Here is a 27830-nt window from a genome sequence, read left to right as displayed (position 1 = left end):
AAGGAGCTTTGCTAAGAACCTGTTGAAGAGCCATTTGTAAAGATCACTGCTTAATGGATCTGTCATGTCATAGGACTCTTTTTTGGTTTAGTCTTACTCAATATTTTTATTAGTGAACATATCTAAGTAAAGTTTGTATATGGCATGTTGATTAAATTGCCAGATTATACTAATCTCATTGATTAATAAAAAATAATAACTACTTTAGCTCAGAGATCATAAACTCAAGCACCTACAGGTAGTGGTATATGAGTAAATTGACTTCCTGAGGGAGTGACTTATTTCCCAGGTATAAATACTCCCATCATGGTGTAAATACACCTGCCAAGCTACCAACGGTTGCTACTGCTGGCAAAATTCTTGAATATTTAACTATCAGCTCTCACAAGCCAGTACTAACCAGCTCTAGCATCCCACTAGCTGGTAGCTAATGTTAAGGAGTTGAGTTGAGCATAGATAAGTCATCTTTTATCTTTCATATCTAACTATCGCTAGTGTCATAGAAAAAGAGAACTATTTTCTCTACTAGAAGAAAATGCATACATGTGATGATTACTAACATTTGATCCTAGTGAAGGGGAAATGAGGAAGTAAAGTGGATTATGAAGGGTAGGAGAGCACAATTCCACTACTCAGCTCTGCCAACTATTCCTATGTGGGAATATGGCTTCAGTATGGTTTCTGTATGGCCACGTATGTATTTGAAGAGAAGACAGAATATATATTTTTATATTAAATCATAATTTTTATAATGTTAAATTAAAAGATTTCAACACTGTACAGGCCAACCTATGTCTTTGATTTAGATCTGACTTTGCAGGCAACTACTTCACAATGTCTATTTTACATGATAATATTAGACTCCAAAGGGAACACAACATGCTGGCATACTAGATGAAATCTAACAAGGAGACAGGACAAATTTTAAGCCCGACAGAGTTAATAATTCTCTCCTCCTCCTACCAAAAAAATACAAAAATTGCACAAAGAATGAAGGTGACTAGGCTTCAATTATCTTTAGGAAGTATGAGTCAACAGATAGTAGAAGAAATGTAAAAAAAAAAAAAAAAAGAAAGAAGATTTGGGGCTAAATTAAGACAAACACAGGGCCAAAAATAAGAAAGGTAGCAAATAGACCAGCTGACTGGGATTTACAAGGTCGAAACCTGATTCTTGGTTGCATTCCATGTTCCAAGAGGGACCTGCACAATGTGTTAAATATCCAAAGGAAGGGAGCACTTAAGGAAGGGATAAGATTAAACACTCCTCCAGGGAGATATTCAGCCAAGAGGTGAGCAAGAGTTGAAGATAACAGAAGAGAGGGAAGAATATGTTAGCAAATTTTGAATATTTAGAGGACTGAATAGAAAACATTGATTTGTTTCATCTGACCTCAGAGGAAGAAAAGACTGGACCATACATAGAAATGGAGCTTGGGCAACAGTGAGTTTTCATTCACCAGAGTTATTCAGGCAGAGACCAGAGGGCTACCTGGTTGGGATAGTTTATGGGATAATGAGGCATTGAATGAGGACCGGCCTAGAAGACGATCCAGAATTCCTCTCTATTTTAGAAAGTTGAGCTTCTTTGAGCCCACATTCACCAGATCAGCCATAACTATCACATTTTTATATGCAGCAGAAATGCCAAGACCAAAACATACCAAGTTAAGGAGAAGCTGTCACTTGCTGGAATGAGATGCAGATATAAGATTCTCATGCAGAGAAACCCAGGAGAAAAACAATGAAGCAAAGACACAACCTCACAGAATGTAAGCTATACAATCTAATCTCAGATACAGAGAACCAAACAAAAAAAAAAAGGCAAGGTTAACTGAAAATCCTCAAATCATCTTCAATCCATCCTACTTACAAGGCATATTTCATTGAATTTGAGGAATTCCTGAGTTTAAGGAAACCTATATATATATTTTATAGGAAACTTCTACAATACAATATATGCAGCTAGGTCCATATTTCAGCAAGTCGCTCCTATAGATTTTTTTAAAGACAAAGTTCACAAATGCCATTCTCAAAAATCTTCCATCTGTACAGAACTTCCTCTAACAGATATCTAAGAAATGTGTTATAGCCCTTGCTGCCAGCAATGTGGGCATAATGGCAATTTCTCCTCCATGCTATGAAACTTCATGGTTGTGCTGTATTATGTCGAAAATCTGCACATCTCAATAGGTTTTCTGTGCATTCCAATGCACTTCAGTGACGACGTGGATCATTGCCATAATACATCATGACTGTTCTAATTACGGTTTCATTATGATATACCCTATCAGGGCTGTCGTAATGTCATGTCAGCACATAGTAAGAATAGTTATGCAATTATGTAATATCTGTTAGAGTATGCAATGTAGGATGGGAAAAAGACACGATGAGCAGCAATTAATGTAATGAAACTCAGTCTTCTCCTTTAACAAAGTTTCCAATTTAAAAGTACCATTTCTTTTGTTTTCCATCTCATAACCTAACCAAACGCCTCCAAACACATCTATTTTTGTTTAACTGGATACTACCGTATAAGTTAATGGATTTTTTAATAAAGCAAAATAAGAGAATAAAAGGGAAATCTTTGACTTTAAGCCATTCTCTATATGTTGCAAAAGAAGATTCACCTAATATATGCTCCAAGAAATTCAGTAAAAAGTTAAGTGTAGTAAATTAAAGTCCACTGAAGGCTTACTATTATGCCAGCTTCAAACACAACGTCACATTCTTCTATTGTCCTTGATCTCTTGGTTAGATAATAGAATTTCTTGCCTCACCCTCTAAAATTCAAATGACCAGCTATGTCTTGAAAAACAAACTACAATAATAAAATGAGATAAAGCATGAATACCCATATTTACTTCTCTAAATTATGACCATAAATATTGCCTTTAGCTGCCAAAATATATCCAAATACCTATAAAAATACAACTCTTGTTATCGATCTTATAAATTTGAAGAATAAACTCTCAAAGGATGAAAACACGCCTTTTTTTTCCATGGAATCTCGTGAATATTTGAAGCCTTCGGAAAACACCAAGTCAAGGAATAGTTTCTCAAATGAAATGATACCTGAACTACTTTTTGTTGTTTTAATATACAACCATAGGAGATTTTATATATCAAAGCTTACCCCATATCTCTGTAGCTGAAGCCTGTTCAATGCAAGTATTTATAATGGAAATGCTGATGAAGCCTAAACTATGGACGTATACGGTTGTGCAGCAGCAGCCATTTCAAATATAGATATATTTTTAGCATTAGGAGGGACCAAGTTTGTTTAAATCTAGACTTTTTTTTTTTTTTTTACAATTGCAAGTAATGTTAATAGCACACTGTAAATGTTAAGGCTAAGTGTGCAATGTCAAAATAGATTGAATCTCTCTGAAAATTGGAAATTCAGGCTTTTCAAACATAATCCAGATGTTTGGCTTTTATTCAGATTTCAAGAAAGAGCGAACTAATATGATATAAAATTCATACATGCATATTTCATTAGTGCCTTTTGTATCGCTGAATTAAACATTCTGCAACTCTGAAACGTGCTTTTCCCAAATCACATAGAGTTTTAAATCAAAGCAGTTGCCAAGATGTTGCTCACCTCAAAAATAATGCCAAATTAATTTCATAAGGAAGAGACTACATATTTCTTATCTTAACTCTCTTGATAATGTTTCTCCAAAGTGAATATCTTGCTTTCTCTTTGAGGATGACAAGAGAAATGAGAAGTTGAACCCTGTAGCCACTGTAGTGTACCAAAAAGATATTACTGCCGAATATGGTGACTTTGGAAATCTGTGAAAATCAGTGGCTGAAATAAAGGCTGAAAGCACTAGCCCCCATTATTGTCATCATCAAAAACAGTCTTTTCAAGTTTAGTGCAAATGGGCGTTCCCTAGGGACTATGGGCTCCAGCACTGAGAAGCATGTCCAGAACTCACCGTGTAGGTGTTAAAACAGCCAATCAAAGCATTTCCAGTTATCTGCTCCCAAAACACAATGGAAATGCCACCATACCTTTATGTGTTCACATCCTGACTTTACTTTAGTAGGGTGTTTTTAACTTTTCAAAGCACTTTTAACATCTATAATCTTAATAGATTCATAATGCCATGGGGTTTTTCTTGGGGACTGCCCAAATCCATGTATAGTAAAATATTTGATGTCTTAGGCCGCTTTTTGAGAGGGCTCTGGGTGCCTTCCCATCAGAGGAGGATGAATGTTGTTTCAGAATTAGACTATAAGCTCCTGCAATGGCATATAAGGTCAGGGACCATGTGCTATTCAGCCTTTATCCACTGTAACTCTTAGTATTATGACTTAGATGTAAGAGGTAGTTGGAAAATATTTATTCATTTGAATTTCTCCTAAATGAAACACCAAGTGAGCCTGTATCAGGCTGTTGAAATATATGCCAGGGACTGTATCAGTACACAGAAATGAGTAGCATGTGATTATCTTATTTCTCTCTAAATTTTATGCTCAGTTAAAAAAATTATGTGATTAAAGCATCTAATACAGAAATATTCTCAATTTTTAGCTGAAAACTGTGAACAAAGTTTAATTGTTTCCCATGCCAGGAATAGTTAACATAAGAAAAGCTTCTATAAAATGTATCAAAGAAAAAAGGAAGGTGACAGCAGCTCTTTAAATATTTAAGGACACCTTTTATGAGTTCAGTGTTTTCTCATAGCAATAATATTTGATCAGAATGCAAGAAGCTGGGTCCAATTTCTAGTTTCAACACTAGTGTGCTATATAGACTTAAAAACCTTTCTGTTCTAGCCTCCATTTTTTTGTTTCTTTAGGGCACATGTCCATATTTACCAGAGAGAGATTTTAAGAAAATAAATTTTAAAGATTTTAGGCTTTAAGCTTTAAGTACTGTGTCTTGCTTCAGCCTCAGAAAGCTTGAATGCCATTTCAATGGATTGTTCTCTTTTTTGTTCTCCTACGGGAAACCCATGGGGAAAGTTAATAATATCATTTCTGTCTTACAGATTAAAAATTGATACATAGAAGTTAAGTGACTTGCCCAAGGTCAGTAAGACAGTGCTAAAACCCAGAAATGGAATTTTCAAGAGAAATTTCAGCTTAGTTTCTTAGGCCATTGTGTTATTCTTGAAAATGCATCTTTACATATCAGTCCGGAAGTCTAAGGAAATTGGTGAGCCCTGGGAGCAGAGTGTAAATTAAGTCAAGAAGGCCATTCAAAGTGACTTGGAGTAGTCAAAATACAGTTAAGAACCCCACCCTTATAGCTTCTATAGCCATTCATTTTGGTGTGAGTGCATCTTCCAAACCTCCATAGATCCTCAGCAGTGTGAGGTTGAGACTGAAAGAGCAGACAGGAGACTTCTCACTGTTAATTAAACTGTTACTCAGAAGCTCTAGGGTACAGGTAAAAATTTATCAGTTATAAACTAAGACTACAAAGAGTAAACCTTGGTTATAACAACTGCTTTTGAGCGTTTTTCCAGCTATGTAAGGGAATCTGCTATAAATATTCAAGAAAGCTTATTAGAACAGCTCCATCAAAGAGAAATACTCGTGTGTGTGTGTGTGTGTGTGTGCGCGCGCGCGTGTGTGTAGGTTTGTCCAATTATACGAGTGATAACAGTAAGGAAGAGGATAGAGTAATGATTTACAGAAGAAAATGAAGGAAATGCATAGATGGATGGAGAGAAAGTAACAGGGGAAATTATAAGGGTTTAAACAGATAGGGGAAACAATAGCTAGTCCACAGAGAATAAATCATGAAAACCACATAAAATAAAGAGTACTGCAGAAGAGTAAGAAAATCATGGCTAGAGAGAAGGGTTTCAGTGAATGACTTCCCTGAAACAATCAAATAAAAGAATATGATAGTGATGGCTTAAAAAAATTATATAACGGCTGCAAAAATTCACTAAGAGGAGATGAGAACAAAAAAAGGCATACGTACCAGGATGTAGCCACTTAGTACTATTTACAGCCCTAACAAAGGATAACCTTTCAAGAATAAACAGGTCCTAAAATTTGTAATTTTGAGGATTTTCCCTAAGCAGCATTGATAGGGAGCCCCTTTACTAGGCACCATCTTCCCTGTGTCTGTTATTTCTGCCTTTGCTATACTGGTGGCTTGCTACATGGTCCAAGGGATGCCATTTCATATTTCTGTGTAAAATCTGTTCCATTTATACTAGAGGCAATGATATACTCACCTCTTGTCCACCACAAATATTTTAAGAAGTAAACAGGACATGTTTGTGCAAAATTTCGGATCTCTGTATTAAACGGATCATTTAAAAAAGTCTCTAATTTTAATACACATGACTTTTCTAATAAGATTTTGTGGTCTGTTACCCACTGGCAAGTAAGAATGCAAATTTCCCATTCATTTTTATTATCTGTCTTAGAAATAAGATATTGTAACTATTGTATACATTAGAGAATAAAACAAGTCACATCGGAGAGGAGTTATTAAAAAGGTAATATATATTATATATAGAGAGAGTTCCTGTCTTAAAGAAAATATATGAACAAAGTATTACTATTTTTCTTTACCCTTAATGAAGGGAGGAGGGAACATCCAGTAAAATTACTTCTCAAAATCTACACACATATAACCATTTAATTACTAAGTTCTATAAACATGGAGACAGAAAAGGACCCATGCCAAACATTTTAATTTGTGAACCAATGAGATTCAAAGAGTTTGGCCAGGAAAAAAAAAAAGTAAAAAAAAGTAAAGAAAAAAAATTAAATGATATGCCTGGATTCAGATCGCCCATTTAAACTTTGCTTGCATTGCTTAGTAGCTGTGCAATTCTCTATGCTTTAGTTGCTCATCTAGGGGATAATATTAATGCTCCTTTCATAAGGCTACTGTCAGGACTGAATGTGCTAATGCATGCAAAGATCCTAGATAATTCCTGTTATGTAATAGTCATTATATTCAAGTGTTTGTTCAAATTTGATCCAAATATTGTATGCTAAGAAAATATGATTTTTGGCATAACTTTTCTCACCTCTTTTATGCCTCTAGTTTGTACATCTATGTAAAACTTCATTAAATAAAACATTGAATCTAGGATTCGGTATTCAATAGGTAAAAAACCTTGCCTTTTATGACTTGCACTGAAGACATGGAAGAAAGCTATTATGATTTGCCATTGGTTTGCTACTCTTCCCCAATGTGTCTTTCTGATTTTGGTAAAGGCCTAGGAGCATGTCAAACAACTCCCAAAGCTGAGAGGTTTTCCCACATTGCATTCTTCTGCAGTGCACCTATCTCCATTCCACGCATTTAACTTCTATCCAGCAAGGCCCAGTTCTAATCTCATTTCTTCTACAAAGATGTTCTAAGAAGAAAGTTCTCATAGAAGACCATAAAAATGTGTTATCTTTGCTATAATTTCATGGGGGTTTTTTTGGTTTTACTTTTCTAAATGCATTATAAATTGCTATGGAAAAGGATAATTTTCCTTTTATTTTGTTCTCCATAGCACATAGTAATATCTAACAAATGCTTATTGACATATCTTCATAGTCACTAACACCAATCAGCATCATTCCTTCCTTACTTTTAAAGAAAAGGTAGAATTATTTGACCATTAATTCCTAATATATGTATTAGAACATACGGACATACATAATTTTAAAAATATATGTGCAAAAAGAGAACCAAGGTAGGAAATATCTCTGCGCAGAGGCAAACAGAAAGTGATGCAAATTTCATAAATTATTAGTGGGGCTTGATATGAATCAGTGCAGTTTGCAAAGCAGAAAAAAAACTGAAACCAATTTTTCCCCAAGCAAATATGAACCTGCCTTTAACCAGATAGCCCTCCAGAGAAGTAGACCCAGTAGGGAATTTGGAATTAGAGTGATCGTCTGTCACTAGGTCTCCCAGGGTTGACTCTGAATTCAAACATGAGCCTATTCTCTACCAAGGGACCATTCTGGTCCTTTCTTCATAGACAGCTAAATGCCTTTAGCAGCATTTGCCATGACATCCAATGTGACAATTCAAATGCAAACCAGGGAAGTACATACTGCAACACAAGTACAACGGAGGAACAGGTTGTTCATATGACAGGAAATGACCCATTTTCAATGGAAATGTAGGTGAATATATCTATTCTATGCTATAGATAAATCTGAGGAGCATTTGGTAACTGCCAAAAAAACAACAGGAAAATTAAAATATGTGGAAAATAAGACGTCAAAGAGAAAGTTCAACTTCCGTGACAGATTTGGCAAAGGACACTGCTGACAGTTCCACTGAATAGTTATCTACTGCTGAATAAAAGTAAAATGGAAAGGAAAAGATCCAAGAAAGTCATAAAATATGTATTTACAACTCCTATGTGAAATGAACCAAAAATAATGTGGCACTTAGAAATGACAACTTTTATGGTAATTTTCCAAAATAAATTATATTCATTTATGAGTCTGTTTCCTTAGCCTTTGAAATTGAGACCCTAAAATTCTGATTTTGCCAGATTGCTTATAGGCTAAATCAATTACTAATTAGAACAATCATTGTTTCTACACCAAAGATAGAATACTGAAGTTGGAATGGACCTGAGTGCTACCTAGTCCATCCCCCTCCCTTTACAGATGAAGAGAACGAAAGCTGCAAGAATAAGCATCATCACCCAAGGGAAATCCAGCCTCCTTGTGCTTCATAACATGGCTTTCCAATCTTTTTTTTTCCTAACACTGGTCTTTATAGTGAAGCTTAAAAATGAGATCAAAGAAAACTCAAAAGAGGATCTAGAAAATAAAATAACATAAGGAAATTGAGGCACCGAGATGAAGTCCATCCACACTCCTCAAGAGAATTTAATACACGAAGTTCTGAGTGGCAGTGGCCTTTGCCTTTTCCTGAGGAAGCCTCAAGATCTGCTAGTATACACAGGAGAGTGGGACTGAGTCATGGTAAAGCCTTGAGAGTGATAGCCAAACTTCTTTTTCTAAAAATCCACTTTGATGTATGTGTGCACGTGTGAGTGTGTATTTAAATATTTTTATCTTGTTTTCCCTGTTTTAACTGTTTCCAACTCTGATTTATAATTTTCTAAAAAGGTCAGTGTGAATTTATGTTTCAGGACCAAACACGAAATATAGGGTTCATAGGACATTTTCAGAGCAGTCAAGCCACCAGAGAAGTATGAATAAGAGCAGAATAACAGCCAAAGTTGAAAGAAGTGTGTTTGATTGACTTTCTGCTTTCCTTTGGGTCCCACAAGCACAACAGAGTATAGGAGGCCACCTGGTGGTGAAATGAATCAATTAACCATTTAATGCTACACTGAAAAGCACGCAAAATTGGCAGACTTGGGGTTGTTACAAAAGGAAAATTAGAACCTTGGGGAAAAGAATGATAGTCAACATGTATTGTTGTGATACAACAGACAGAAAATTGAATTGGAAAATCATTCAAGTCTGTAGAATGATGTATACTGCTAAAGTGTTGCCTTAATAGTTTTTATTTATACCAGAGACTCACAAACTTTTTCTGTGAAGAGCCAGATAGAACAGTTGACCCTTGAGCAACTTGGAGGTCAAGGGCACCAACCCCCATGCAGTCAAAATTAGGAGTATAACTTTACAGTGGGCCCTCCCTATCTGAGGTTCAACCAACATGGACCATGGAGTACTGTAGCATTTATTTATTGAAAAAAATCCACGTATAAGTGGACCCATGCAGTTAAACCCATGTTGTTCTAGGGTCAACTGTAAATAGTTTAGGCATGTAGGCTGTACGGTCACTGTTGAAACTACTTAACTGTGCTATTGTAGTATAAAAACAGCCACAGATAATGTGTAAATGAATGCATCTGGCTGTGTTCCAATAAAACTTTATTTAAAAAAAAAGCTATGGGCTGGATTTGACCTTCAGGCTATAATTTGTCAACCCCTGATTCTGTATTATGTATTGAGTCTGTCCTATTTACCAAGCAGAGGGCTGAACCCCCTTACATACCTCACTGAATTCTAATAACTTTTCAAGGTGGGTGCTATCCCCATTTCACTGGTTTAAAAACTGCAGCTTAAAAAGTGTAAATAATTTGATGTAAATTGCACTCTGCTCCCTCTAACTTAGAAACACTTTATGTAGCCTTGTGACCATTTTTCTGTGATGGCTGACACCTGTTCTGGCCCTCCCTCCCATTTATTCTGCAGAGCTGCTTTTGGTTTCCGTCCATGGTGACTTTGCTCCTGTTTCTCCACCTCACGTCCCCTTGAAATGTTGTTTGTCTCTTACCATCTCTTTCTCCATCACTTCTTTTATGTTTAAAAACCTTGTCAGTTTTCATAACAACAGATGTAAGCAAGCATGAAAAAAACACAAAAGCAGTGTATTAAAAATAGATAGCCACATATACAACAATAAGCCAAGGAAACTGTCATCCTGTATATGTTCCAAATGGAATATGAGCCAAAAACACGATGCTCACTCTTACATAAATAATATATTACGCATCCACTGGGAGAAACAGCAACTCTGTCCCTAAATAGGAAGAGGACTTTTTGGTCCATTTTTAAAATCATTTTTCTTTTCCTTTTTGAACTCTTTTTTTCCCGTAGGTATACACTGTAAGTCATACTGTCTCAGACAGATCACATTCTTCTTCCAAACCATCCATGAACTATTTTATTAACTGTTAATAAGAGAGTTGAAAAACCTGATGGAGAAATCCATGAAGCTTGTTAAAGCCCCTTATATACATGGATTTACCAGCAGTCTCTAATATTAGCATAGTTTCTCCTACAAAAGAGGATGGAAGCGGTTTCAGTTAGATGGAGTGTAGACAAAACTGAAATAAAGGATTTTTAAAAAGATTTTTTAACTTGAAAAGAAAACTGCAAAAGCTTGAGAAATGTGACTATACAGAAAATAGAAGAGATTTAATCATGGAGCATGGATTCTGGCCACTTTGACAATTAAACCTAACAACAGAAGGGATTTACACTACATATAAGAAGACTTTCAGGGCAGGGAGAGTCATTAAACATTTTAATGGAAGGTTGTGTATTTTCTCTGGAAAGATCTTTAATGGAGGACAAATTTTCTCCTATCTGGAGTGGATAAAAAACAATCTCTGAAAGAGAGGAAATGAAACAAAGGTCATTTTGAGGTCACTTGCAGTCCTGAAACTCCAGGTAAAGTTCTCACTTCCCATGGGTAAATAACTGTATAAAACCTCTAAGAAATTCACTTTGGAAGATTCAGGAGGAAACGCTCATTAAGCAGGTGATTCAATTCAGAAAGTATTTATTGAGTGTCAGATATTACCTAACTCTGGGGAGATGTCCATCCCAGTAGGGCACGGGTCTGAGCATCAGTCTGGACAATGGACAGGGAACACAATTATTCAATTCAGTTAATGTTTTAAAAAAATCTTTGAACTCCAATCAGTTTTCTGTAACTGTCTATTTCCTGAACTTGGTGAGCTCAAAAATCCCACAAGAGCTGGCTGTCACATGCAATTTCTGGCATTATTCATGGTATCCCTGGATCTTTTTGTAAACAGAAGAGACTCTGACAGTGTTTCCATACTTTACTTCTTTTCTAACCCAAACTTGGACGGATGGAGCCTCTTAAACTATCATCAAAACATGGGTTATAAAATGCTAGCCAAATTTGAGCTCTTGTGCTATACTCCCTTGTTGTAGGGAAAGAATTCAATTAGCTCAACTCTGGAGATTCATTTACACTCAGGTTTTCTTGAACATGAGGATTTTTGTTTGTGGTTTATAAGAAAACCAGAGATTCACAGAATGGGTCTTTAGCATCACCAGGCTGAAGAGACTGAAGAAGAGGACAGAATAATCATACACAGAGAAATGTTCTTCATGCGTATTTTCCCATCTCAGCATGTCCCAGGTGAAGAAAGCTGAGGAGGAAGGATAGAGTCCAATGGGAAGACAGTGAACCCAAAAGGATGGCAAGGTGGACACAACAGGGGCAAGAAGTGAATTCAGTACAAATCTTTATCGAATTCTAAGTTTAAATGGCACATCTTTTAACCTTTTCTTAATTGATTAAAATCATGAAAGCTTACAATTAATCACCAAGCAAAAAGTATAAATGACCATATATGAGGATTATTTTAAAAAATAAAGAGTATAAAACCTTTTCTAAATAAACGAGTGAGAGAAAATTTCAAAGCTACATTTCAGCTTTCTCTTGATATTATGCCAGTGAAATTTTATTTTTTAATTTTCATATTCTGAATTAGCTTGCTAGCGCTTTGGAAAGATGAGCCAGTCTTTTAGACTCTCTCCCCCTTCATCCTCAGCATGCAGGACTTGGATTAAAGAGCCAGCTCAGGTCCAAATCTTGTATTATTTTTCTCACTCCCTTCATGATGACATTTTTAGACACACACTCTCCTGAAGTCAAACCTAATTTTCTACAATGAAAGTGTCAATAAACTCTCCTGCTAACTATGGTGCAAGAACAAACTGTGCTGATATATTTAACATTTTTAATGACTATCCATGTTCATATACAACTATTGCTCTATTTTTAGGTTTCACATTTGCACGGTTCACGTTATCCTCATACATATAAACCATTATACTGAGATTGTCTACACAATCAAGAATACATGCGTAAATACTACAGCTTGAGAGGTTGGAGACTAACCATAGAATCATGGTGATTAGTTGTACATTTTGTACCATTTGTCTTAGACATGGATGCCATTGGGTCCCTCCCTTCCACTTACCTTCTTTTTCTCCCTGATTATCAACCTGGCAAATTTGATTACTCTAAGTATTAAGAACTGTACTTAATGAACATTGGTTTTCCAAGGAAGGAAATTTTTGTTTTTGTTTTTACATACAATATAAGAAAGTCCATGAAGTTTTAGACTCGATTACCGTAGGATGAAAACAGGACTATTTTCTTGAAAAAATAATGAATTGATAGCATAGTTCTGATTAATAGAACCTAATAGATTACCAAGTAAACATTATTGGAAAAATGTTTCTCAACACATAATTATTGAGTCTCTATTCTATGCTAAGAACTGTGGTAGACACTGAAGATATATCAATGAACAACACAGACATGAACCCAGTTTCTGGCGTGTGAAGTCTAAAAAAAAGTTATAATCATTCATTCTCAAATTCAGTCCACAAAATCAAATCTCTCATCATTATTTTAAAATTTGTATTTAATTAATAACAAAGTACTCATGGCTGAATTATCTTCAAAGAGGGCTCTCTCAGGGAGGCACCTGTGAGTACTGAAAGGAATAATGCTACTGTCACGAAGGTAGCAAAATCCAGTATGCCAAGATTTATAACATAGACATGGGCTCCAGACTGAAACTGGGCATATATGAAAGGAGTTTGTATAGTTATTTATATATGCATGATCTAAATGTCTTGGGACAACCAGCAAGTCTGGCTCAAGGAATCTGACTTCACCCATAGTCAAACCTGATGAAAGATTCTTTTAATTAAACAAGTTAATACTTTGTATACGTGTGTGTATGTGTAAACAAACATAAATGTGTGTGCATAACTAAGTGTGTGTTACCTCTTCCACAAACTTTCTCATTTTCAATGGCCAAAATGAAATGACAAGGGGAATATCACAAATCACAAATCTTCTTCATGGGAATGTCTATAAGCATACGGAATCAACTAAGAAGCAGCTGAAATGGTAAGTTCAGATGAGTTTCAGGGGTATATAGATATCCTTCTGGAAAAAAGCTGGTGCTTTGTGGTCTAAGAAGGTTTGGAAGAAACATTGAAATCAATCTCCAAAGCAATAAGGGTTTTAGTCTGGTTGAGTCTTTTCTAGCTTTAGAAAAAGAAAGTGTATGTGTGTGTGTGTGTGTGTGTCTTATGTAAATGAGTCAAGGTTCAGCAGGAAGACCACTCTTCCCTCTCAGCTACCCCAGTGTGCCTCAATAGGGATAGACTGTTGCAGAAGTACCTATTTTAAGAATGTATGAGCTTCACAAATGCCCCTGTTATTAAAAATATGCTTGGGAATGCCCTTGTTTCTGAGAACTGAATTTGCTTCCTTGACAGAACTTGAAGGTAGTTTTTCTACAAATGATTTTCCTCTAGAGCATCTCTCCATGGGGACACTTCTTCAATAACTCCCTTTGGCAATAACAGGATCCACAAGGTTGAATCTTCCTATGGAAATGCTGCCTTTAGTGCATCTCCCAAAATGACGTAAATATTTTCAGCCTTAGCTTTCCTGAAACTGACAAAATAAATGAGGCTCCTGTGAGGCTCAACATGGCAACATTTCCCCAGGGTGTTCAGGTGCTTGAGAAAGTCTGAGGGCTTTCACAGAACAGCCTGATGATTGGCTAAAGAACCAGCCCAAGTCCATCATTTTTCTTCTACAGACGTTCATTTGAAACAGGATTTTCCTCTTTCTATCCTAGCACAAAATGCGCATGGAGAGGGAGGAACTAATGTTCTTGCAAGAACTGTACCTCTTGTAGAGAAGAGGATATGGGGCAACAAAGAACAGGCAAGCAGCATATGAACAAAGACTATGGGCATCAGAAGCACCCAGATTGGAATCAAACCCTGACTTATTTACTTATTTCTTGTGGTAGTTATTAGTGCAGCTCAACAAATATTTCTAGTTTTCTGCCTTCCAGCACACAGTAGGGATGCATTTCCCCATCCAGTTTGGAGTAGGGTGGAGCCACACGATTAGTTCTGGCCAATGATTCTGAGAGGAAGTAACATGTGTTTCTGTCAGGTAGAAAGAAGGCTTAATGGCCAGAGTGAGACCCTCCAGAAGTCTCTTTTCTCTTTGCCACACTGAGGAGATATTTAAGAGGGTGGTTGATCTCTTAGTCTGAGTCCTGGAGTAATAACAATGCCACACCAGCCCATAACCAACCTGTGATGGACAAGTAGCGTATATGAGAAATAAATCTTTGTAGGTTTAAACCTTTGAGATTTGGGGGTTGTTTGTTATCTCAGCAAACCCTAGCCTAACCTGACTGAGAAACTAGTTCTGTGTCTTTTAGACTAGTCACTTAACCTCTGTATTTCAGGCTCAGAGTACATGAAATGGGAAAAATAATCCATGATCATTGTAAGCATTAAATACAGAAATGTGCATAGGTTACTGACACAGTCAAATAGTAAGATTAGACCAGTGTTAACTTCTTTGTCCCTCTATCTTACTCCTATCTCATACCACACAAACACACACAAGCACACACTTCCCTTTTTATCAAATGGTGAAGTAGATAACATCTGTCCATGGTCCATTTTCCAGATTTATTCTCTCTATCCACTCTGTCTTCCCTTCTCTGTATCTTTCCATTTAAACTAGATGTTATGATAGGCATTTAATTCAGTATTATTCTCCCCCTACCCACAGAATATCTGCATCCAGTACAGTACATTCTTTTTACAGCAAAGAAATAAATCTTAAGGGTGGGATTTAAGGCAGTATGGACATTTAGTACTGGAGATAGCTGGATTGGGGAATTCCTAATACTCCAAAAGTGATGTCCCATGGACATCTACACATATACCTCCTTCTAAAGTTAGACATGGTAGTGAAATAAGGACAAAAAAGAAGGAGGTTAATGAATTTATCTGTGGAAGCACTATGGATGAACTTTGACCCTCCCTACACCCCCCACCCCATCCCTGGCCAGAGCTGACCAGCCTATTCTGAACAGGTACCAGGACTTCTTTTGAAATAACTAAAACATTAATTAGGTACCCTTCTAGCCCCACCTTTCTGCTTTAGGAATATATGCATGAAATCCTAATAAATTATAAAAACTAGAATGATAATAAAGATGAAATATTTGGATTCAATAACATACATATCTGATACACTTCCTTGTAGTTATAGTTATGAAAACCAATGTCTTCCTAATGTAATTATATGGAACATTAAACCTATTTATCCTTTTTATATTAAGACCCCCTTTGTCAATGACAATACTTGGTTTTTATCTTTAAATTTAATTTGGTACTTTTTTTAACAAAATAAATAACCCCATTTCATACCATGGTTGTCTGTAAAGTTAAATCACGTGTCATATAACTTTTTTTCAAGCTTCAAGCCAGATTAGCCTAAATATGAATAGAATCACTAAAGATATGTAATTTTAAAAATAGGAAGTGCAGTTCAGGAGCCAAAAATTGCAGTGAACCAAATACCCTTTTGTATAAGGAATTTAAATGTTCCTCTAGTTTATTTTATAAAAACCAGAAAGAAATCTACAAATATGGAGAGTTAAAGCCAAATCTCTTAGCTTAACACAGGAGGGAACAGTGCACATTCACATCTAATTAAGTAAAAGTCATTTTTCAAAAGTTAAAGGCTGAAATTTTCTCAATTTAATCCAAAATTTTATTAGCAAACTCTAATGATTATCCTGATTGCAATTAATAAAAACTTGCCAAACAGGTCAACTCATTTAAGTGCTATCTGTAATCATTTGGATTTTAACATGATGGTTATTACTTGTTACCCTGAAACCAAGTAGCACAATGAGATATTGATTACTTTTAACCTTTAGATCCAAGGATTCAAGAAAGGTTAGAGGAGGGGCACATTCTTTCTTCCTGGCTGGCAAATGTATCGCCTTCAGGAGAATTCAAATGATTCCCATTGGCCAAGTAGATCCAAGATTAGTTTATTCTCTGGGCTGACAAGAAATGATGATGCTTTAAAAAATAACACCTCGAATGTATTTAGTGAAGTGTTACATTTATATAACCAATGGCCTCAAGATGTGCTTCACATCACAGCAAGTCTCAAACCGTTAACCCTTTACCAAGTTTTGTTTGTCAAAGTATCTTTGTTGGAATAAGATATTAAATGTAGTAGCTTTAATTGGAATAAACTCATCTCATTAAACCAAGTTCTCTGGTAGGTTCCAAAAGGCTGAAAACACTATTGGCCCCTAGCATTTCTTTTGGTTTTCTTTTTCCATGATAACATTTAGAAATAATTTTCACATTTGTGCCACTGAAAGGCAATGAGTTCTAGGTAGGGTCCAGCAAAATTATGGGCAAGGGAAACATAACTGTTATGTGTTAGATTAATTTGCAGAACACTTGGCATTATTATTGCCAAGTCGTCAAATTGTTCCAAGTTGTTCCGGAAGGTTGTTATTAATAGTATGTTTTCTGAGGAAAGTTCTGTCTACTTTTGGAACTGCATTTCTGTTGCCAAGGAAACTCCTTTAAGCACAGTTTTCTAGGAGCACACTGCTGCTTTTGTTTGCCAGTGTCCTATTCATATCATCTAAGTAAGCGTTTTACATGCTCCAGCCTTCAGTCCCAAATGTTGAAGTTTTAGCCCATTTAAGTTGCTTTTTCAAACATAGCTAATGCCCGCTATGATTTCCCTCTCCCTTTATCCCCCCTTCTCTCTCCACTCTCCACCCAAAGCCCCTCTCTCCCCGCCTTCTTCCCATCCTCCCTCCGACATGCCCAGATTGTACTATTCAAGGTTTTTTTTTTAAACAGTTGCATTAGGGAAGATAGTTTTCACAAGTTTTTGATAAATTAACTTCAATTTGAATAATAATTCCATAGGTTGTAGCGTTAGTCCTTCAAGTGTTAATTATCTTTTCACTCTAAAATTAATGTAGTCATTTCCTCCTGACTCCTCTACCCCATTTATTGAAGTGCTGAGGAAAACATGTCATTGAGTCCTGAGCCAGCCCTGTTGTTGTGATTAAGCGTGGTCACATGGCCCATCTCTGCCAAAAGGAGGGCCCTGAGAAAAGGTGACAAAGACAGTGATTTCCTGTCAGCAAAGAGTACGACAGGGCTGTCTAGAAGTGATGCAAATGAGGGGAACTTTCCCCACGGCTTGTTTGATCCACTCTAGGCCAGAGCAGGCCAGGCCAGGGAGAGAGGAGCAGCACAATACAGCAGAGGCAGCCCAGAGTGCCAACGCACCTTCCGGACAGTAGCTCACCCGCCAGAGACAAAAACTGCTGGCGGGGCTTCCCTTCCTTGCCCCTCTGCACACAGAGCCAACTATTTCCTGGCATACTGTTCTCTTAGCATCCTTCTTTTTTTTTTTTTTTTTTCTTCCTTTTAAAAAAAAACCAATGCAAATAGGAGTCATAAGCTTCAGCATAAACAGTGTTTCACCGACTGACTGTTCAGAAACCACATCCATCTACTTTTTCTTCTCCTAAACATTTTCTACATAAGCTTTGCCCTCTCTCAGAAAAGAAAAGAAAAAAGTATATGTGTGTGTGTGTGTGTGTGTGTGTGTGTGTATACATATATTCCAGTATTCATAGCAAACACTGATTTATCAAAGCTCAAATTAATATGACAGTTAATCTAAGGACTTTTTTAACTTAAATAAAAATGGAACAACAAATTTACTTCTAGATAGGAATGGAGACAGCCTAGGTTTTTCCATTCTGATCATCCTAAAAATGATTAGATAATGTTATTTGAAATACTATAATGATTTTAAGCATAGTCTTCTTATCTTAATGGAGTTTTAATCTAACATACAATTAAGCTCTACAATTAATCTACTGGGAAAGAGGTAAAAAATTATCATTAGGTTCTTGTGCCTGATATATCTGGTACATTTTTACCTTGGCTGCTTCAGTAACTAGTAATTTGCTTCATTTTGAACAATCAAGGTGGGGAATTTTGGTACTGAAATTCCAATATAAGGCTTAATTAATAGAACTTAATTTTTGACATGTACTTCTATTCTATACACTAATATGTGACTTTTTTTTTAAGTTAATGGGTTTTCTTCTATTTTAAGCGTAGCTATGGTGACCTGGACTTTGAACCAGCCTACCATTAACATTTTTAGGAGCTCAAGTTCAGTCATAAATTTATCAAGCCATACTTGAAATTATTTATATCAATCTGGTCTAGAACAAAATGAAACAGAACTATTGCAGAGGGTTGAATTTAAAAAATATAGGGATAGCATGATTAATCTGTTCTCTATGATTGGTTCATAGCTCTGACAACATCATTTTGGCATCAATTGTTATAAAATAACAAATCAACCATGTCCCATTTTTCTTCTTTTACACTGTATTTCTTATTTCCCAGAATTTCTTATCCCATTCCGTACACGTTTCCTTTAAAAGTTATAATGCTTATCTTTTAATACACACCCAAATTCTCTAAAGTAACATTTACTCCTTGAAAGTTTACCCTTTTCTCTTATCTGTTTTTTTTCCCTAAAACAATTTTTTTCAGTATTTTGGTTTTAAAAATGTTTATATTTTCTTTGCATTTTCTTATCTATTCATTCATCTACCTATGATTTTAATTTACTCCTTTATTCTTTTGTGTTTAGTTAACTTTGTATTAACTAATTTCAACTGCTTTTTATTTCTCTTCAATGTTTATATTTCTTTTTCATTTTACTAAAAATCTCTTCTTTTCCAGTATGTAATATTAATGTCTTTCATTAATTCCATCTGGAAAAACTATCATTGAAAGGAGGCACCTCTGGGTGAGCGCTGTGCTCAAAGTCTCTAAAAATTACTTGGCAATAGGGTCAGAAAAAAAATAATTAATTAACTTGTTAGAAGTATTATGTTCAGAAGTTTTCTCCTAAGAAATATTGTGGTTAGATATTTCTCTACTATACCATTCTAGCTCTTTATATAAAAAATCCTAGAAGAAAATATTTTCATTTCTAAGTATTAAAATAAACTTAATTTCTCCAAAGAAGTGAATTTTTTTTTCTCATGGAAAATGTAAATTTAGCAGTTGGGCACATTTCCCTCCTTGCTTTCACTACCAGGAAACCCAGGATAAAATTTTAAGATCATCTTTAGTAACTGTGTAAGATCTTATAGTCTATGTGCTTACATATTAACTTTTCTCACAGAAATAGACTCCATCCTACATATATTTTCCCAGTTCTGATTTGTATTTATATGTTAAAAATATTTTTGTTATTTTCCTATAAATTCTTATAAATAACCTCAAATCAGTAACAAAATACAAATGTAATGAACCTGCTTAGTGAGCATTGTATTATGTAGAATGAATAGCCTTTATCCTTTTTTATGTAGAATATATTTGTATAATACTTATACCAATGGAGAAAAGATAGAGGACACTTTTTCATTTTTCCCGTAAAAGCAGAAAATATGAGTAACTAACCCTCTAAATTAAGTATAACATCTTCAGCATAAATTCCTTGAAAGTATAAAGGTCTTGGTTGAAGTGGGTACGAATTTTGTATTATTTTTCAGGCGAGAGGGTTATTTTTAACCCCTTATAAGTCATATAATCTAATACTTGATTGAAGAGGAGCTGCAAAGCCATTCACCCAAGGAACAAATCTATAAATGTGGTGTTTTAGTGCACTTCATACTATTTGAAAACAGCTCTTGTTCAATTATAGCCATAATCGCCAGATTGTAACTTCTGAATTTAGCCCTTAAAATTAACCCTTGGTCTCTGGAATCCGCACCAATCTAGGATCACTAGGGCAAGGGGCTCAGTCACCTGCGCTCCGTAGTGGGCAGAGAATGGCAGCATTTGGGGGTGAGGTGAGAAGCCCCTGACAGGGCACCCCATGTCAGCACCCCAGAATGAGCTGTGTCTGCTGGGGAGGGCAGGACAGCAGCAACAATCGCAGCTCGGGCTCTAGTTCTCCCATCAATGAGACGCTTCCGGGTCACTCAGTCTCTAAAATTTATAGGCTGGGGGAGGAGGTGTCTTGAGCTTCCCGAGCCCAAGAATAATGCTTGATCTGCAGAAATGAAAAAACTGAAGCTTTTCCTTGGCAAGTGGGTTTTAAATATTTCTCCATTAATAGTTAATGCACATGCAGACCAGCAGAATGACAGCTCCCTGTGATTATGAATTCTGGCTTCGTAACTCTAGTCCAAATAGGAGCTGAACTTTCAAAATCACAGTGTTACTTTTGACAAATTAAATTGTCCTACTTAGGAAGGTGGGAGGAATGAAGAGAAAGAAAGTGAGAGAGTGGGAGTAAATTCTCCTTGGAGGTGATTCTCAGATTTAGGAAGGAAAAAACAAGAAAAGACTGCACTTGTGTTTTCTGAGCTGATGATACTGCCAATGTTTATCAGAAAATAGCCACAGAAGGTCCTCATTCAGAGGTTGAGCCAGACAGAGAAAGGGGAAGAAAAGACATTGGCTGTAGGTCTCACTGTCTCCAAAGAAGAAAATACATTTAAGGGTGTGGCTAGCTTTTAATAAAAATCAGGTTGTTTTTATGACCCTATAGTTTAAAATAATGAGAAAGAAAAGTGGTCTTAAATTTCTAACAATCTGAAAATAACAAGAAACGTTTTAAACAGAAAAGCCACTTTACATCCCATTGTAGTATTAAGGTTTTAATTATGTCAGATTGTATCACTGTATTCTTTGCCTATTAAATCTAATGCTTTTTCTTTAAAAGTTCCCTGAGTATTTTGCTGATTCTGGGTAACCAAGACATCACAATAGGTGCCCCACTAGGGAAGTTCCACATCTAGGAGTTAAGGTCAGATGATTTTCTAGCAGAGACAAGAATATAAAATAAATAGGTAAAGTCACGAAGGAAGGTAGTACCTAATGTTGAAAATGCTAAAAACAAAACAAAAACAAACAAACAAACAAAAACTTCACACTCACTACCATCTTACTGTATTTTCTCTAACCTAACATTTCTAAATGTGAACTCTGGGGTCAACCTAGGACTACATGAAACATGAACTGGGGTCTAGGCATGACTATCCATGCCAGGAAAGGAGATGAAGGATGAAATAGAGAGAGCCCTCCAGGGAGAGAAGTACAAAAGTTTCTAAATCTATGATGACAGGAATAATGATTCTGGCCTGGTCTACAGTTTATAGGATTTTACCATCACTCAGCTGAAGGTCTCTCTTAAAAGTTTCACCCTCATTCTTTTCCTTAGTACCAGGGATCACGAGCTTCATCCCCATCCTTAATCGTTATAATTCAACAACTATTAGTTCAATATTAACTATGTAAGGTGCTTTGCTTAATAATATATAGAATAGGAGTGCAAGGCATTTTTCTTGCTGTTACATGAGCACTTTAAGAAATGAAGATGATGCAGATAAATTGAGATGGGATGGAAACACTGTGAAATGAGCTGTCACGATGACTGGGGGAACATGAATAATGAATGTCCTATAATCTCACAAATTAATAAAAACTTGTTTTGTCCCAAATGTCAATGGTAACCTTGGTGCAAAATGCTGATGAAGCATTAGTATCTTTCAGAGCCAACAAATTTTAAGATTAAAGATGATTAAGGTAGTTGCAAACGGTACTGAAAGTCTGGGAAGGCCTGGGGACCAACTGAAAAGGGGTCTCTATGATCAATAGGCTCCAAACCTCCCTCCCCCAACGCATTGATTCAGTTGATTCCTAGAAAAGCAGATTACGACAGAGAAATGGGATGCTGAATGTGCCGACCTAACCTGAGAATCCCTGGGGATTCTGGCAAAGACCTGAAATTAATTTTACTCCAACAGTTTTTCTAATTCAGGAGCCACTCCAAGTTCTAAATGATTCCTTCATCAATATCCTCAGGATTGCTTTGGAGGTTTGTTCTAAACCTCTGGAATAATTTGGGGGTTTATATAAAGAAAGAACCTCTACAAACCAGTAGCATTTGCCCTTGGTTTCTAATGCAGTCCTTAATTTTGTTTATAAACCAAATGTAAAATTAGTGCTAGTCTCATGAACTTAGATATGTTAGACACCTAAAAGCAGAAACATGATGACAGGACATGAGTCACAAATGAAAAACCCCAATATGAAAATGTTTGGAAAAATACTATCATCCAGAAGTACTGAGTGGGTGGAATAATGGTCTTCAATATGCCAGATTGGGAATTCTCAGGCAGAGCACTTACAAGGAAACCACAAGCAAAAGAAGACTGCACTTTTTGTTTAATGGTTTCCTATTAATTGTGATGTAAATGACATGGATGTGATTTTGACAAAGGATAGCACTGTTTCTACTAGTGGTTTATGCGTAAAATACAAAACGCATCAAAGAAGAAAAGAAATGTTATTTGGCATCATGGGTGCAATAAAATCTGAGATAAAAATCTTAGAAATAAAACAAATATTCTTGTATCACTAAATTAATATTGATTTATAGGCATTTTCTACATGTGATTTCCAATCTCGACATGAAATGTGACATCATCTAGCTTTGGTTACATTAGGTTGAAATTGTTACTCTAACAATATGTGATGCCAGAAGATATATTAGGTAGCTTTGTTGCTAACGTGGACAGCTATCCATACAGGAAACAGCTAATTGTCAACAAACTTGATTAACGTTGGATAAAATTCTTTAGGGAGTAAAATATCACCAATGGCTGAGTCCCTGGGGAGCTTATATCTTCTCTTAACTAAGATGATTCCCAGGGGACACTAATTAAAGTCTACCAGACCCTTGAAAAGTACAAATAAATATCTATCTTTAGAGGAGGTAAAAGTTAAAATAACATATTAAGGAAAGGTAACTTAAAATGATTAAAACTGGAGAAGAAAGAAGACAACTTTTATTTGACCTTGAATGTACTTCTTCTGTAAGAAATTTGAAAAAGCTAGAGGGTAGTTGTTTCTTGTCATTATACTGTTGCTGATTCTGTGGTTAGTTATTAATTTTATTTTTTATGATTCACAATCTGCTCTTTGAAATATGCCATATGCTCAAAGCAATTCAAGGATGACAACTGTCAGAATTACTCCAATAAAAATTGCCTAAATGAGGAAGATTTACTGCAGTCTGATATTTCAGTGGAAAGTCCCTGTACCCTCCCCAAATGCTTTTTCAGACACTGTGAATCTTGCAACCATTTTTTTTCAGTCAAAATCACATGGCTGCTTTGTAAGAATTTCTAAGACTATTTAAGCAGAATAGGTAAAACATTCTAGGCTAAAGGTGAATTAACAGACATGGAAGACAATATAGATAGTTATTAGATGGATTGCCTGCAATCAATGTGAGTTTCAAGCCAGTTTTCTTAAATCACACTCAAATGTATTGACTTAATATGACAACAACTGTGCTATGTAACACTAATAAACATTAAATTGGACAAGCCCTGTACCCTGGAAGCAGCAAGCCAAATGGAAGGCAAATTTCTTTTATCTCTGCAAAGATCTGAGGGGTGGGTAGAATCCATCTGAGTGCTCCAATCAAAACACATTTTGTTAAATGTTACCAGTCCATTTATCCTTCATTTTGTTTCAGTCTATTTATTAATGCAGTTTCATTTATTGTTATTCATCTTGAAGATAAATCTTTGTCCTTCTAGAGAATTACACCAAATAGAATGTGATAAAGGGAACTTTCTTGCAATTATGATGTCGGTGCAGTCTGTCAGCACACAAGGGATGGAAATGAGTTTGGGGACAGGGAAGGGAATTCTAATAGACACCATGATACATACAATGAACGCAAAAGATATCCTGAGAGAGAGAGACTTGTCAGGCTAATCAGATCTTCCACAGCAAGGTAAAGGCAAGAATGGTGGCTCTAACCTTGTAAAGATGCTGCTGCTGCTCCTCTGACATCATCAGGTCGTGGCTGTCCATCACGAGGGACTCCATGTCAATCAGCCAATCCCAGAGCTCCTGATATTCGGAATCAAAGTCCAGAAGCCTGAAGATAAGGCACAAAATGTATTATGCATAAATACAGTGTAGTTGTTAAAATCTCATATTAGAATAATATATTCTTGAAAACCTATGATGTTCCTAGGCGATACCTGTAAAAAGAGACGGAAAAATTCTCTGTGTGGTTACACAGTGGGCAAAAGAGGAACTCAAGCTTGTGACATAGCCATTTCTGAGATTTTGAAAACATAACATGTAATTCTGATGCTCATACCTGAGACATATCATGGCTATTTCCATTTGCTAACCCTTTCTGAGGATTTGCAGCATTTGAGTAAAATGATTACTTCCATGTCCTTGAAAAAGAGCATTGCCATATTTAAAAGACTAGGGAATGGAGGGTCAGTGCCTTGTAGAGGTTACATAGTCCAGAATTGGGGGTAAAAATAGCACCCTCAACATTCAAAGCCCTTTGACTAGATTTTCCACAGATCTTGCATCCTAATACTACATTCATGATTAAGAATACTAATTTAACTAATGATCACAACAAAATATTATTTTCACTGGGAAATGACTCAATCATTTATCTGTCCCTCTGCTGTCTATCTGCCTATCTCTGCAAACATATATCCTACATTTATTGTCATGGATGAGTAGCCAGCATTTCAGCTTAACACTCAGAGATAGGCTTGAGTGACTCTGGTAAGCCAGTGAGAACCAGGGGCAGATCCAGTATTAGACAGGTGTTCCCCACAGACATGTAGGAAACAAAGGTAAGGACAGGAAGTCAAAACAATGAATCTCTGAATAGCCAGCAATCATTAAAATTCAAAGGAGGATCACTATGGTTTTCAACAAAATAAATCATTAGAATAAGGAGCTTAAAAGGATTAATGTGATTCTCTATTGAAAGCCTGGTGAATAAGCTCAGATTCTCCTAAAACACTGTGATCCGAAAATGAAAGTGCAGAATGAAAAACTATGACTTTGTCCTTCTCCCCAAAATCATCTCCCTAAAAGAAATCCTAGAGTCCTGTCAAACTGTAACTGAGCAAAACTCTATCAGTACTAATGAAGCAGGAGCCTCAGGTATGAATCTGAATTTATCAAGTGAGCATCTTATTTCTACCTTGTTCCTGTCTCTATACATTAAATGACTGCTTTCCAAGAAAATGAACATCCACTTTCATAACTTACAATTTAATCTTAATAGATCTATCAAAAAAAAATTAAGGTGTGTCTGGTGATGAAGGAGACTAGATTCAGAATTGTCTATTTTATTTTAATTACTCTACCATAATTATAAAGCTCCCTGATTAGAACCATAAGCACGCAGGGCAAGCATTATCATTGGCTAACATGTAGAATTGATTAATAAATGTTTACTGAATGCCAATGATGGGTATAGTTGATGAAGCCAAAACCTCCAGTAAGGCTATGATAGTCTAGAGTGGTGCTTTTCAAACTTGAACGTGCATACAGCAGAGGTGAGGATCTTGCTGAAGTACAGGTACTGATGCAGTACTTCTAGGGTGGGGCCTGAGATTCTGTTTATTGAATGAGCATTGGAAACTGGCAACGCTGCTGGTCATGGGTCTCACTCTGAGTAGCAAGGGCTTACAGAATACATGTGAAATCTGAAAGAGTATCCCATTTCAAAATACTAACAAACAAACAAAAACCACTGCAACAGGGACAAATAAACCATCAGGCCTCCTTTATTAATTCTGTTGAGTGACTAATAAGGAATGACTAAGAAGCACTGGCCCACATGACAGGCACCATCATCTAGAAATACTTCCTGAATTACATTCATCGTTTCTCTCTCCTTGCATCTCCCCACATTTTAACCACTAAGGTTAAATGGTGGGATGCCATCCCCAAATTTAGGAGAACAGGTTCCTAATACCTTATATAAGAGAGTATATCCAGGGGAACATTAAAACTAAAGGTGAAAGGAAGGAAAAAGCTCACCCTTTCCATCTCTATGGATTTGGAGAATAGGAAGGAAATAAAGGCAAGAGGAGCAGGTACTTAGATGTGTGTCCACAGCTCTCCTGGCCTAAGACCTAAAGGGAAAGCCAAAGGCCCATGGATGTCAGCTGCATTTCCTGCTAGGCAGTCTGGGAGATTGCCTTAAACAATGTTTTCACAATAACCTGAAGTGGGGATGTTGTAGTTGGAGGGCTGTGGTCAGGACCTCCTTTGCTACCCTGTTCTCTCACCCTCCCATGAGGTTTCTGGGAGTTCAGCTGGTGAACTTGACAGAGGCATTGCCATGGCAACAGAGACACAATGACCCCCAATGAGAGCCAGGGAGGCCTTTGAAGCCAGACCTCAGTGAGTTGGCTGGGCCAGTGAAGGCTGAGATGAGGCTTAGTCAGCAGGAAATATCTCCTGACCAAACCAAGAGATAACAACACAGCCACAGCCCTCTGTGTGGGGCAACCTCATAATGTCCAGGGAAAGGCCCATTTCAATGAATCCAGCCAGCCTGCACCCAGGAGCCTCATGGCACCCCAGAATCACAAGGTCACGTATGCCCCCTATACACTCAGATGCTATCTTAGACAAAAGAAGGAAGAAGAACAGGAAATTTGTAAAACAGCATTTATCCCAAGAGGTTGTTCCCTAAAGAGAATGTTAATTTGTCAGAAGAGGCTATAAGGATTGTGTTTAAGAGCCTTAACCCTGATCTTAAAAACAAGGCTTTTTTCCTTGTGGTACCTTTTGGAAAGTATGTTTTTAGGAAGCCTCATAAATTATCAATCAGCAAGAGACACTAAGGAAGCCTGTTTTCTTTTCTGTATGTGTATAATTCTAAAAGAAATTTTGATTGTGACTAAAGAATTCAAGGGCAAGGGATGGATTTATCTTTGCATCCCTAATGCCCCGATAGTACCTGGTAAATGATGACGAGTGCATGCAGATAATGAAACCCAAAACTTTCAGCTGGGGAAGAATGACTTCAGAAGAGCAGTATGTGACAGAGTATGATCTCATCCCCAAGTGCCAATACCAAAGCAACCAGTGCAATGCAGACAGGCTTCTGCATTCATTCTGAAGGTGAGATGTTGCTTACTTGAGATGGTTATATGCAGTAGATTCTCAATTAACGTGAGCTGCCTTCCCATTCCTTTCACATCCTGCTTCTATAAAAATTAAAGGAGATTCATGAATGGATTTTAAATAAATGAAAACTATACACAGGATGATAAAATGTTCAGAACCATGGAA

The 27830-nt window shown here is 36.5% G+C and overlaps 1 protein-coding gene across 4 annotated transcripts in view; it reads right to left on the bottom strand.

Annotated features, from left to right (window-relative positions):
* Nucleotides 1-27830, bottom strand: part of AKAP6 (A-kinase anchoring protein 6) — a 466205-nt gene that overhangs the window by 76815 nt on the left and 361560 nt on the right. For all 4 annotated transcript variants that reach the window (XM_006191269.3, XM_014564808.2, XM_014564809.2 and 1 more), the window contains one exon: nucleotides 24516-24636. In XM_006191269.3, the coding sequence (XP_006191331.1) occupies nucleotides 24516-24636 (121 nt within the window). The remainder of the gene's footprint in view (nucleotides 1-24515; nucleotides 24637-27830) is intronic.

The sequence above is a fragment of the Camelus ferus genome, chromosome 6 (assembly GCF_009834535.1).
Source record: "Camelus ferus isolate YT-003-E chromosome 6, BCGSAC_Cfer_1.0, whole genome shotgun sequence".
NCBI classification, from domain to species: Eukaryota; Metazoa; Chordata; class Mammalia; order Artiodactyla; family Camelidae; genus Camelus; species Camelus ferus.
Note: the sequence above shows the minus strand (reverse complement) of the source record. Positions and strands in the feature narration are given on the sequence as shown.